This window comes from Pezoporus flaviventris, unplaced genomic scaffold, assembly GCF_033815535.1.
Source record: "Pezoporus flaviventris isolate CSIRO_AGI_PZ_B2104156 unplaced genomic scaffold, CSIRO_AGI_Pfla_v1 ptg000078l, whole genome shotgun sequence".
In the NCBI taxonomy this organism is placed as follows: domain Eukaryota; kingdom Metazoa; phylum Chordata; class Aves; order Psittaciformes; family Psittacidae; genus Pezoporus; species Pezoporus flaviventris.
In genome coordinates, this window is record NW_026892626.1 from 801,362 (window position 1) to 815,768 (window position 14,407).

The 14,407-nt window shown below is 38.5% G+C and overlaps 2 protein-coding genes across 4 annotated transcripts in view; one reads left to right on the plus strand and one right to left on the minus strand.

The window, feature by feature from the left end:
• IFT140 (intraflagellar transport 140) overlaps positions 1 to 14,407 on the plus strand; it is a 77,460-nt gene that overhangs the window by 25,581 nt on the left and 37,472 nt on the right. For all 3 annotated transcript variants that reach the window (XM_061473786.1, XM_061473788.1, XM_061473787.1), the window contains 3 exons: positions 1,225 to 1,372; positions 2,924 to 3,055; positions 4,828 to 5,024. In XM_061473786.1, the coding sequence (XP_061329770.1) occupies positions 1,225 to 1,372; positions 2,924 to 3,055; positions 4,828 to 5,024 (477 nt within the window). The remainder of the gene's footprint in view (positions 1 to 1,224; positions 1,373 to 2,923; positions 3,056 to 4,827; positions 5,025 to 14,407) is intronic.
• Positions 6,040 to 14,407, minus strand: part of TMEM204 (transmembrane protein 204) — a 28,084-nt gene continuing 19,716 nt past the window's right edge. Inside the window, exon 3 of the mRNA XM_061473892.1 lies at positions 6,040 to 7,456. Coding sequence (XP_061329876.1) covers positions 7,212 to 7,456 — 245 coding nt within the window. The 3' untranslated portion in view covers positions 6,040 to 7,211. The remainder of the gene's footprint in view (positions 7,457 to 14,407) is intronic.

Consider the following 14,407-nt stretch of genomic DNA (forward strand, 5'->3'; position numbering starts at 1 on the left):
TGTTTTCAAGTGTAGTATCCTGTGTAGCCCAGCAGAGGCCACCAGGAGCTAGTGATGCTTTTTCACAGATACTTGAATGCTGGATGGTGCTGGTATGAGTAATCCATTTATCTGTGCTTCATTTTAGAGTATCTTGAAATTGGAGTACACTCAGCAGAAAATAATAATAATCTACACTTCTTCCCCTGCTCTCTCTCTCCTGAAGCAGAATCTAAACACTCCCTATTTTTTTTACGCAAATCCTGTTTTTCAGTTTGCAAGTAATTTAGTTTGAATTCATGGCATGGAAAGGACATGGTATATTTCTGCATCCCTTTGGATCTTTTCCTTAATTTGTCTTCCAGCCCTACTTCAGTCCTCTCCACAAAGTCCACCCTTCAGTGGTGACAGCAAATAAGAAAAATATTATGTCTTTATTTTTAAAATTTGACACCTGTTTATAGTCTGTATTTTGTCATAAGGATTCTAAGCCATTGTTAAAACAGTCTGGTTCTGTATAGAACTCTGGAGTTCCCCTCCACACTGCGAAGTTCAGCAGTTCAAAGCATTGATTGTGCTGCATGCCCAGATCTCTTTGCTGAGCTCTCAGAGAGAGCTCTGTTGCCTGCAAATATACTTTTTTCCCCCGTCAACTTAATTACAGTTGTCTAGTTGTGACCTCTTATGACCAGTGTTTAACTGGATATGAATGTGACAAATCCCATGTGAACATACCAGAAACTCTACTGGTTATCTAAATGCACATCAGTGTATTCAAGCTCTCTTTTAATGCCTGGCTGGGCATTTCTAGCAGTGCTGGCAATAAGCACTCTAAAACCCAGAAGAAGACAGAGCTGAGGTAGTCCTCATGTTACAGTACCTACACCAGTAACAGTCAGATAGATTGTTTGAAGGATGTTCAAGTATTTCTGTAGGACACGTAGTTTCAGTGGATGCAGATTTTGAGTGTCTATTTGTATTTGTGGTAGTGCCATCTTTTTTCTACTGAAATGCTTTATGTTATATAGTCATGGTTAATCTATACAGAACAAATTAAAAGAAGCATTGACATGTATAAAATGTAACGAGTCAGGAAGATATATATGGTTAATGTTACAATGCAGAGGTAACTGATGGTCATCTGAAAAATTATCCTTTGGTTAGTCCTTTATTTACATTCATGCACTGAATGGGCTGGAATTATTTCGCTTTCTCGCTTTCTACATTTTTTTCATCTTTTGATAGGTCTGTTGTGGAGTATCCAGAGTTGCACAATCACATCCCTGCTTGCCATTTCTGGGACCAGAGTGAATCAAGACTTTTCGTATGTGAAGCAATTCTTGAAACAGGCCTAGAGTCTCCAGAGCAGAAGAAAAAACAGACAGAAAGCACAGTATGGTCTTTTTGTTTTTTTGTTTGACCTTGCTTTACATGGAGTTCTCCCTGTCCGAGTAATAAGTCATTGGTCCTTCATTAAGGGTGTGGGAGTACATAGTATACATTATATTGTACAAAAAAGAGCAGTGAAACTATGTGTTTGGTGTCTGTGGCTTCAGGCACAGCTTTCTGTACCTCAGCTCTCTGATTTAACCCTAGCTTGCATACAAAGAAAAGGAGGTGATTTTGAGAATGATCATAAATGCAAGACTCTATCAGGCCTACAGTTTTTCAGGTGACATTTTTGGTGAGTTAATTATCTAGAGGTTTGATACTTACTCTCTTTTTTTTTTTAAATAATGCATATTTTAGCAGCAATAATTAATTTAATAGAGTAACAGGGACCCTACCATTCAGGTGAACAGTGAAGTACACTTTTCCCACCCAGTTCTTACCATCTTCTGCTTTTCTGGACAGACATTGTACATTTTTATGGTAGTTTCCAAATTTCCTTTACAGTCTTTTTTACATTAGAAAAAAGATTTAATTTTTATTGATCACAAATGATCTAATCAATTATTTCTTTCATAAGACCAACAATTCTTCCCCATGTTCCCTGCTAACATGCTTGCAGTGGTCCTTACCATTTTATCTGAACAGAACTGCCTGTTCTTCATAAATGCTCTGTTGATTTGAGACATCCATGTTGATATAAAGTTTTCTGATTCATGCATGATTTTAGTTAAACCTCCTCCAATAGGAAAGAGAAAGCTCTTTGTTTCTTTTGTTGGTTGAAATGACCTTAGAAAAATCATGGGAAGATCAATGTAGAAAGGAGGAATGGAATAGGGATGTCCTTAAAGGCTTTGCTAAGATATTCCAGAAAGAAAAGAACACTTCAGCCTAATAATCTTAATATAAGCAAGAAAAAATATTTGGCTTCTGCATAAAATTGAAAAATAAAATTATATGAAAAGAGCGTAACTTACTTTTTGGCTTTATTCAAAGGGACTTTTAACTGTGTGTTTATCCTTTAAGAAATGAGAACCTCATCTGGAAGTAAATACTTCATTTTGACTTGAGTCAGGTCAACATTTAAGCTGTTAAAGAAACTTTTTTGAATGGCTGGTATATTCCCTGGAAACTTAAACCAGTCAGTGAACTGCTAAAATTATGATAGAAATAACATAGTATTAATTAAAAAACAAAAAAAAATTGTTGAAAGCAATTGGGACTATTTCTTTGCCCTGAGTCAGATCTGTCAGAGAGACTTCTAAAGCAGCAGCAGGGATTTCCCTCTTCATAGTGGTGAAGTTGGTTCCTGAAAGGCAGAGATGGAGGTCCCTTTGCAGTAGGAACACAGTCTGTATTGTACAATGAGTCATTAGCTACTTACTCTGGAGAGGAAGTGTGTAGCTCTGCCCTCTCCAGCCTATGTGTGTGTGTGAATGTATATGTCATATTATTTTCAAGAGGAGGTTCTGCCAAGTGAATATGGAAAATAAAAACAAATTGAAAAAGGATATTGCAGCATAAAAACAAAACAAAGCTTTGCTTCCTTTTCCAGATGGATGTTTGGATTTTATCATTCTTCAGTACTGAAGAGCATGGCTTTTTGCTTCAGGACAGTTTCCTGTTGCCTTCATCCTACCAGGTTCTTCTGGGCGTAGAGGTGCCCCATTATTACTTTGCAAAAAAGGTGAGGAAATCTTTCACAATTCCTGCCCTTCCCATAAGTGCAGACTTCACAGGGATCAAACTTAACCAAATGGAGTCTGGGATAAGTAGAGCAACTACAATGGCAGTTCCTGCATCACCTGTAGAAATGACATAAAGATACCTCTCATGTGGGCGTACTTTGCAGTATTGTGGAAGTTGCACTGAATTGGCTTTTCATGGGTATTGCAAACTGGATGTGATGAACAAGCACAGGAGACACAGTAATTACCAGGAAATGTAACGAAAAAAGGGATGTGAAACAATTCTCTTCTACTCTGTATAGTCACCGTGCCTCTTGCAAGGGGGGTGTGTGTGTGTGTGAACTTTACGTAGGCAGGAGGGGGCATTTCCTACTGGCTTTAGCAGAAGCAACCCATTTCCTTTTTGGAATGGAGCTTAACCCCCACAGAATACCAGAGAGAGCAAGAATACTCATTTTGCTCTATCACCAAATGCCTACAGCATTTGCTCTAGCACCAAATGTGCTACAAATACCAGGAATGCATGCTTTAACTTCTTAAACTTGAATATGAATCCGAAATTGTTTGCAACTTATGTAAATAATGCCATGCTTAATTCCATGGATACTGGAAGAAATGAAGCCTACAAATTGGGTTTCTGGTTAAGATCTGATCTGAGTTTATTAGTGCCTGTTAAGATGATGATTTTCACTGCTGCCTTCTAGTAGGGGGAGCTTACCGGGGCATTTATTTTTGTTAGATCAGCAGGGACTTAATATTAACAAGACTTCTAATCCTCTGTATCTCCTGAATAAGACAGACCGATATGATCATATCAATCTAATTTCATGTAGTTTAAGAGCAGTGTTAAACAGGGAGAATATGTCTAGATGTTTATCTGCTTAATATATCTAGATTCAGAGCAGTACTGTGCAATTTAGCCCCCTTCCAAAGAACTGACTCTTGTCATTCTTCCTGTGCAGATCTAGCTTTTAGAGTTGCACTACATTTTACTTTCCTTTTTCTCTTAATTTAAAAAGTCAAAGGTGATCTGCTACATTTTCTATTCTTTTAATGCTTCCCCCCCATCATGTCTCATGCCATTTTTCTTCAATATTATGACTCTTTTTTTTTTTTTTTTTTAAACTCTGCGTGGATTATTGATGCTGTTAGTTGTTTTTTCGGAGGGGATGTATTTATAAACCTGTAATTATCTGCATTATTTTGATCCTTAATTCTCTGCTTTTCTGTTTCCATTTTCTTCCCTCATTAGGTTCCTGTGTCTTAGTGACTAAAGTACTTGTTATAAATAACTCATTTTGGAAACATGATTTAGTATATGAACAGAGTCTGATTTAAATACAGCAAATCGAGTTGACACAACCAGTTCTTTTGACCGAGTTTCATTCCAGGGTTTCTCCTTATTCATTATAATGTCTCTTCTGGGAATTTAAAATAATAGGTGCTATTGTGTTAATAATAATCATACATGGGAAAAAATATAATTATGACTATAATAATAGGAGGCTGTCTCTCCCGTGGTATTTTACCAGTCTGCAAACTATCCCTGAAATACTGTGATTGTTATGATGCACCATTCTCTTTTATGACACTCAATATTTTGGGTCATTTTCTAGGAAGTTCTGAAACATTGAAACTGTTGTCACTATTGATCATGGTCCTGCAGAAATATAAAACTTGGACTTTAGTGGAAATCATGTAATTTATGACATTACAAAAAGGAGTAACTTTCAACCTACTTGATATCTAAATGATAACATTCTCATTTTAGCTGGGAGAAGCTGAGAAAGGACAAGCAAAGTCTGGCTCAATAGAGGTCTCTCAGATGGTTGCAAGAAGACCCATGAGAGATTTCATTGGATTAGGAGATTGTGATAAACCCACCCGGGATGCCATGCTAAACTTCAGTTTCTATCTGACTGCTGGTGACATGGATGAAGCCTTCAAATCCATCAAGCTGATAAAAAGGTATAAATATTTGTGTGTATGGGTACAGTTTATTTTTGTTAAGCGTTTGTAGGAAGTTTTGATCCTCCTAAATTCTCCTTATATTTTTTCTTTCTGACTTCATTCTCCCTTTTGTTTCTAAGAAGATGAAGCCTCTTTGTCTTACACCATTTTAATATATTTTCTGATGATTCTTTGCCTAAAAGATGTTGCAAGTTCTGTGGGTGCTTTTTTCCTAAACAGGAAAAAACGCTTGATAATTAGCAGCCACCTTTCTGTGTCTCTGCAAAAATCTCGTTATCACTAGAAGAAACTAAACATTCACGACTTTATTTATACACCTAACATAATCACAGTAATACCGAGTATTACAATTTACCAACCACATAGCTGATTTTTAAAATTAAATGTACATTACTATAATATGATATTGCAATATTAGAAGAAATAATATATTGTCTTTTAAATACTCCATTATTTTATTTTTCAAAAACCCTGCAATTAATTGTAGCATATTATTTCTAGAAAATATTTTCCAGAGAGTAATGCAGGCAAATGAATACAAATCTTAGTTGGTTTTTACAAACCTACTGCTAGAAGAAACTCTTGTCAGCTTTGTGGCATTCTGCCCCAATAGACTAAAACATTGCTCCAGAGCATCAGTCTCTGCAGAGTGTTGCTCACTTTGAACATGGTGCAGAGCAGAAGTTGGGGTTGAGTTTCTTATTACATCAGAACTGAGTGCAGAACAGAACTCAAGAGCCAGCTTGATGATCACATTTGACAAAGTGTGGAAAAGTATTGTGGAAATAAAGATAAGGGAGAAAAGCAGCATACTCAGCTGGGAGTGACACAGCAGTCCTAAAGAATGTGTAGCATTCACAGCTCGTGGTCTTTCAAACCTCTCTGTAACTGCTCAGAGTAGCATCCTTAGAGTTTTTAAACATCTGTCATTGTGTCTTGTTGCTGTATCCTAAGTACTTCTGCACAATAATTTTTGTCCTGTTTTGTTTTTTTGTTTTGTTTTTTTTTTTCACTCCCTGAAAGTTACATGCACATGACTGCTGTGAGCCCATGTGCAGGGTCAGGCTGATAAACATTAAGCCTAATTCCATAGGTATTAATTATTCTCATTTCATTCCCGTATTAAGTTACCAGGCAGGTCCGTCTTAAATCTGATGCTTAATCCTGTATGTGTGTCTTAGTCTCCAATTTGGGTTCCTGGGAGGCAGTTACATCCTCCAGTGTTACGCGGGCAAAATTAGGTGTCCTGACATAGCACTCTAATCTGAAAACGTCACAGCAAATGTTAAAGCTAGCTGAGAAGAAAATAAATCAATTTGGGGTGAAATATCTGTTCTTAATAATCATTTACAATAATTCAAGTTAATAGTATCTGTGATTATTAGGGAGTCCTTCTTCTGTAGATATTTAGCCTTGTAACACTGAAGTAGACATTTCAGTAACGTGTATGGCTAGTCCTAGCTGTGTATCCTCTTCATTTTTAATGGCATGTCTGTTTACATAGAGGAGAAACTCAAATCTTTGTATCAGGATACAAAACTAATGTCTGAAAAACTGCAACTTATTTCTTCTGCGTTCTTTGCAATTAGCATGGTTAGAGTTGCTCTTGCTTCTTACTGTCTGGGCTACGCTATGGCTGCAGAGCAGGTGCTGCAGCTGATGAGAAGTTCCTTGAAGAGAGGTGGATGGAAGGATTGAAGATTCATGAAACTTAAATAGCTGTTAAAATCATCGCTTATTCTATAGTGAGTTTTCTGCTTTCTTAGATTGCCAAAGCTGTTGTCACTGGTCTCCTATAGGCTTTTTCATATTATTAGGATAACTTTATGCAGACAGAGAAAACATGTTTGGTTGCCTCTTTTCTGTATTCTCATTTCTTACACTATACATCTGCTACAGCTGACCCTGATGACATGTAGCTGTGCTGCTCTGTCAGGATTCTGACAATCCAGCATTCTGTGCTGTATAGCAGAGGGAGAGGGCAATATAATATATATAAAATTATGTGTTTTATACATAGGTATATAGATGGAGCCCATCCAAGTAATAATTGAGGGCCTCTGCTCACAAGAGAGAGCTTTGTGATGTCTTTCAACCCTTAATTTTAAATTATAGCATATATTTATAGAAGACAACTTCAGTGCAGATCTCCTTGGAGATCTTTCCCCTTTCAAGTCCATGCTTTCAGCACGGGGACTCAACATAGTCATTTTCCATCCCACGGCGAAACCGTGCTGTCAGGGTACGGCTAATGACAATGACCCGGGGTGCCATGCAGTCCTCACGCCTGTGAAGGATGTTCCAAATGAGAATGGCAGCTGCCAGCGTGGCCAAAAGGCAGGCTACAATGTTTAGATAGCAAGACCAAGAGAGGTTGGTGTATGGTCCGATGCGGTAGAAAGTCACTAGTCCGATGACCAGAACAAAACCTGCAGGGAGAATGTGAGAATTACTTTTAGTGAGTTATTCTCTTGAATTTCTATAGTGGCAAGAGGCCACAGGCCAACAATTCTGAGTCTGTAAAGCCTTTCCATCCCTACTATGATGTGTGTATGTGTTCTCCTGAAGGCATATGTGGGCATGATACATATATATATATGATATATGCAAAGGCTGGGTGCCTAAATGGAGTCTCAATGTCAGGTTTAAATCTGTTCTCTCTGATTTAAATTTCTTACACCCACTTAGCTGTATTTCATGTGGTGGTTTTTTTTTCCCATCCTCTTGTCTCACACAGATGTCCTTATTTCTGTTGCCAGCACAGAAAACTGGTATATTAATAATATTAATAATGAAAATCTTTTATTCAGAATATGGTACACTTATTCTGAAATTTAAAAATGTTTATATAAGGCAGGCTGCTATTGTAAACTGCGAAAATGATGAATAGCTAATTATCTTACAGAAATAATAAAAGAAATGTACAGAGGCTTAAAAAAGTGGAAGGTGAAATAAATGGGACTTTATGGTCCTACTTTTTCTATGCCAGAAAATACTGTTATGGGCCAGGAGCAATATTATTCCTCCAGAAGCTGCCAAAGGCAAGGTTTACATTCCCTCCCTAACCTTAAGCACAGTAGTACGTTCCCTAAAAGGTAAGTAATATTAGAGTGATAACACTGCACTTGAGACTTCTGGCTGGAGATGATAGGCAATGAGATTTGCAAAAAAAAAAATATTTTCCACATTCTTTTTGGTAGACAACACTGGTAAATAGTGTTATTTCAGAGATGAGGTGGGGGAGGTGGGCCATGCAGGAGGCCCATATTAGAACAAGGGGCAGAATCTGTATCTCTGACTCCTTTTTATGTTACTAAGACTGCCTGAAGAATGCGCTGATAAGCACACAATTACTTTTCTGCCCTTTACTGGATTAGTGCCTTCCTGTGCCTCTTCTCAAATAAAACTACTTTCAGCTTTTCAAGAGAAGCAATTTATACATGTGATTAGATTGAAACAAACATACAAGGAGGCAAATGTGCTTCTATAGCTGACAAAAGGTTCTCTCTCTTTTCTCCTACACACTTCCTTAACCACCACCATCACATAAGAAACAGCACTGATCAAAGGACCCCTTCATGAAGGAAGACTAGAATAAATGAAGACCCATAAACAGCCAGAAGATTTCTATATACCATCTTCTTAATTTCATGGGCAAGGACTAGCAAGAGCAAGTAGGTCCCAGTGGCTGCATGCTGTCCTCTCAGCTAGCTACGCTGTCTGCACTGTTCCCACAGATCTGTGTCTTTAACATGGTGCAACACCTGGCTCTGGTCCTTGATTTTCCATAAAAGAGCACATCCTGAGTATGCATTGTATCAGGTTTCTTTCTAAAAAGAGTATTAGCAATACAGTGAAAATGGAAAAGGAATTAATTATATACAGATAAAAAAAATAGAGGAGGAAAATGAAATACAAATAGGATGAAAAAAATCACTACGTAAGTAGGCATGACATTTTTACTATTCTCGGAGTTAAAAATGTGAGGGCTGAATCCCCCTCCTAATGAAACAAGCAACAACTGAGTATTCATTCTGCAGACATCTGGCATCCTCAGCTCTCTTGGTTCTACTTAGAAGGTGGTTAGTAGCTCAGTTGCTTGCTACACCTTTTCCTCCTGAGGCAACACTGTTCCACAGATGCCATGGACCAAAGCGGGTTTGAAGTGAGGCATTTCTTCCTAAGGATATATAAAGAGGAAATAGGTTCTCACTGGAGGAGTAGCTTTTTCCTGCAATTAACCACTCTGCAGTAGCCTTTGCTGGGAAAAGTCTAACATAGGTTTTAGGCTGTCAAGTCAATTGTAAAAACAGCAGTTAATAACACCTTGATTTCATCAGTGAAGTCTAGTAGTTATTTAATGGTTCAGCTTAGTTTTAAATGAGCAAGTTTCATCCGGGGAAAATGTAGTGACATGGAGCACACTGACTTAATTGAGTTGCAGAGATCACTGATCTAGCACTCACAAATTCAGTCTGCAGGATTACTTCCAATGTTAATTAGTTATTTCTAATGTTAACCAGGTTGGAGATGAGTTCCCAATACACAGGTGGTCATCTAGCATTATTTCAGAGTATACAGGTTTGAAAGTTGTTTCTTGACCCCTGTTCAAAAATATACTGAGTATAGCAAATTGTAGATGTGCTTTTGACCAATTAAGCTTGAATCTTCACTCATTTTTTTCAGTAATCACTGCTGAATGACAGTATGGCATAAGGTACATATCAGACTATGCATACCTTTTAAAATCCTGATCTCTTGGAGCCAGGCAATGTTATCTACATTCTTGGATAGACTGTTGAAAGCAAGTGATCTTCTTCACAGGAGTTATTTTTTCTGTATAGTCATATGCTTAGCTCATTACCATGTGAAAGTGGGAATGTTCTTATGCATTCACAATCCTCAGTGAAGTTTGCACATGCTTTTTCAGCATTCAGAGAACTCTACTTTTGTCCTCAAAGCCACAGTAAATTATGCTCTTCCTTTTCTATGATGTTTCCTTGAATTGCTTTTAACTTCTCATGACTTTCCTGATTGGTGTTATCTGGGTCTTTTATGACTTTAATCTATTTCTTTATTGTTAGTGGTAATGGCATACAAGAAGATTGCAGCAGAGCTCAGAAAGAAAATAGTTTTCCCTCACTTCCAGTGTCATTCTCAAAGTTCAGTTTGTCCTAAGGCATATGGTAGAGAAGAGAGGGGGAGATCAGATACTGTATAACGGAATACATCAGCTTTTTTTAAACTCTCTTCTGAGATGGCTTGGTTCCCATCTGTGGAACCAAAATGATAAAACTTCTGTGCTCTGTTTTGCATTTCAGAGCTCTGGGAGCAGAGCGTGCGAGTTGTAATGCGCTTATAAGGAGAATATGTTATGTCTACATCTATGTTTGAGGTCTTTAGATCTTGTAATACAGATAAATACTATAGTGCTTTGCTGTTCCACAGGTTGCAGTCTACTTTTCAAAGGGTGATAAATACCAATTTTCTTATAAAGTATGAAACAGGGAAAAGAAGATTACTTGCACCTCCTACAGCCAAGTTGTTGACCTGTTTCTTTTTCTTACAGTTTAAAATTTGCAAGAAGGAGGGTATTCTGGTACAAATCAAGAGACCCATCTTCCTGATGAGTCTGGCACATGACAAAACTGTGTGTGATCAGTTTTCCTTTCAGAATTCTTTTCCAGTTCACACACACTTTCTCAGACAATCTGAAAAGCATTAAATAAGAATAAACCAGATGATCTTTAAGGTCATTTCCAAATCTAACCATTCTATGCTTCTGTGAATTTTTATTTTTCTTTTTTAAGTATGATGCAAGTCACAAAACCTTCAAGCAGGAGAAGCTTTGAACTAAGCTGTTTGTACCAGTGACCACTTACAGGTACCTCTGTACCTGTAATAGAAATATTAACAAAGGTCCACTTTATCTTGCATTATATATTTGAGGCTTTCTTGACAGAAAGAGCTAGGTTCAGGAACACCAGTTATGCAGAGTAACCCTGATACAGGTATGTCTTGCAGCTCAATTTCCAGGTATGGAATTGTGGTTGGTGCTTTACCACTGCAGGTTTACAGCTGTTTATAATTATCTCTGCCTTAGGGAAGTATGAATAGTTAGCACTTTTAGTTTAAACTGAAAGCCAGGTCTGCTTGTGCAAACCTGCTGGGAAAAGCTGGTTTGCACAAGTGTGAGAGAGCTGTGCTCCTTAGACATCAGTTTTGCACCATTCTTTGTTTGTTTAGCTAAGGCAAGCAGCAGTGGTCTATATACATTTCTTTATGGCACAGTACAAGCTAATAAACACCATAGGAACTTTTCCATTATTTAAACTGTTTTTTCCTCAAATTACTCAGCTTTTTCTTTCTTGCTTATTTATCACTTACTGCTGATTACTGTCCTAAATGGCTACACATTTCCATGCTAGGCCATCCATCTTAGAATCATAGAATAGGTAGGGTTGGAAAGGATCTTAAGATCATCTAGTTCCAACCGCCCTGCCGTGGGCAGGGACACCTTACGCTAAATCATATCACCCAAGGCCTCGTCCAACCTGGTCTTGAACACTGCCAGGGATAGAGCATTCACAACCTTCCTGGGCAACCCATTCCAGTGCCTCACCACCCTAACAGGAAAGAATTTCCTTCTTATATCCAATCTAAACTTCCCCTGTTTAAGTTTGAACCCGTTACCCCTTGTCTCACTACAGTCTCTAATGAAGAGTCCCTCTCCAGCATCCCTATAGGCCCCCTTCAGATACTGCAAGGCTGCTATGAGGTCTCCACACAGCCTTGTCTTCTCCAGGCTGAACAGCCCCAACTTCCTCAGCCTGTCTTCATACGGGAGGTGCTCCAGTTCCCTGATCATCCTCGTGGCCCTTCTCTGGACTTGTTCCAACAGTTCCATGTCCTTTTAATGTTGAGGACACCAGAACTGTACACAATACTCCAGGTGAGGTCTCACAAGAGCAGAGTAGAGGGGCAGGATCACCTCCTTCAGCCTGCTGGTCACGCTCCTTTTGATGCAGCCCAGGATACAGTTGGCTTTCTGGGCTGCAAGCACACACTGAAGCCGGCTCATGTTCATTTTCTCATCGACCAGCACCCCCAAAGTCCTTCTCCACAGGGCTGCTCTCAATCTCTTCTCTGCCCAACCTGTAGCTGTGCCTGGGATTGCTCCGACCCAGGTGCAGGACCTTGCACTTGGCATGGTTAAACTTCATGAGGTTGGCATCAGCCCACCTCACAAGCATGTCGAAGTCCCTCTGGATGGCATTCCTTCCCTCCAGCATATCAACCGAACCACACAGCTTGGTGTCATCAGCAAACTTGCTGAGGGCGCACTCAATCCCACTGTCTGCGTCACCAACAAAGTCCCCAAATAAAACTATGCTAGCGAGACTGTTTCCCTTCACAGGCCCTTTGCCTGAAGCCTGGTCAGATGAGCAGCCGGTTGTGCAAGAGGCTTTCTGTCCTTTTGCAGTTCAGTGCCACTGCCTGAGCAGGGGGGAACAGGAAGATAATGGGTTTGCAAGCTCCTGGCTTGGCAGGTAGCAGGATTGAGTCACTGGAGCTCTTGAGTGAAGAATGTATTATCTGTTCAGAATACTTTGCTGCAGGCTGAAGAGAAACTGACATTTTAGAAGAGAGAAAAACATGATGGCGGGGGGAGAGTTGGAAGCGTATTACTGTACCAAGTTTCCACCATTAGTTTTACAGTTGTGCCAGTGTACATGAGTTCCAGAATAAAAATGCCACTGTGAACATCATTCATATTGATGCAAAAAGACTGCATTTGCATATACAATGATACTTAAATTTTACTGAGTACTGCTATTGTAAAGGTGATGTTGTGTGAAACCCCCCAGAGAGGGATTTTGTCTGTAACAACTTCAGCAAAATCAGATTTCTTGAAGCAAAGTGTTCCACTGTGCTACTTAATTTTTTCTTGCCCTTCCAGTGGTGGTGTTCAGCAGCTAGGAATTGAGATGAAACATCTAGCAGCAAGTCTGCTCTCTGAATGACTGGGCAAACACTAAATGCTCTAGTTGTGCCAGCCTAGCCCTTCTTTACAGTTTCTTCTTTCTTAGGAAAAGTAGATTTTTTTTTTTTTTTTTTTAATTCATTTGTTATATGGATGTGGAGTGTATGGAGGAGTGGTGTCTTCCTAGTTTGGATGGAACCTTACGGAAAACTATGTCTGTACCACTGGGTTCAGACCCCTGTGCTTTGATTCAGGAATACTCAGTTGCTCTAAGGAAAGAGAATGAAACCGAAGTTTGACTAATATTTTCTTTTTACTAAGAAGATAGGTAAAGCAGAGCATTTTCATGATATTGGTATCTCCAGTTTTGCTTACTGCTTTCACTGTGTTATCTTTGACAACATTTTAATTTGGTGCCTTTGAATACTGTTGAGTATTCAATTAGTTTATCACTTTTATGAGCATTTAAGAAAAATGGTGCTGGAATTCTACTCCTATTGATGCTTGTGTAATATGTGTTTGACTCAGTTTTAATGTAAATATACCAGTGCAGAACTTGGCTTCGGATGGTATGCGGACCAATTAGAAGTACCTATAAAAATTAACCTTGTAATAAGAATAGCTTCTGTCTCCATGACAGAAACTTACTGTGGTGACTTTTCACTTTTTAAAAGACATTTGTGACATTGAATTTAGTTTCAGTATTCCAATAAAATACCTGAAGGGAGACAGTTAGCTTTCCAGACTATTTCCCGTGGGTAACTCTCCTAAAAATAACCAGAAAATTCTTCTGCTTGCCATCAGTCTTCTCGATCTCTTAATTTATGATACAGTTTGAAAAGGTCTGCAATGGGAAATATTTCCTTAAATTTAGTTATGAAAATATTAAAGATTTTCATCTGGTTTGCTTTCATGTCTGTTTTGTAACAATGACAAGACTTTCAGATGCATAGCTGAATTTCCTTGAATTAATTTAATTATGTACATCAGTCAATTCCAGATCATTTTATTGTGTATTGTCTGGAGTCTGGGCAGAGGCCACATCTTTACTAAAAATCCTGATGATATTACTTAAAGTACTTTATTTTCCCATAGAGCTGCTGTTTATCTCTAGTTGTTTCCCATCTGTAGCAAAATAAGTCTGGCTGGGGGGGGGGGGCTTTCTCATTGGGGAAAGAAACAGATAATGAATTCACTAGGAAGACTTTTGATTGGGACAGCATTGACTGTGAATGAGGGTGGGTTGGGAAAATGTTACTTTTTGAACTTACGTTTCAGATCTGTATACTGAATTTCCTGTTTGACTATAGCTGGCTGTAAGCCATGTACAGATTTTTACCATTTTAAAAGAACTCTCATAGGCACTTTTTTACTTCAGTGATAGTTTTGTTTGGAT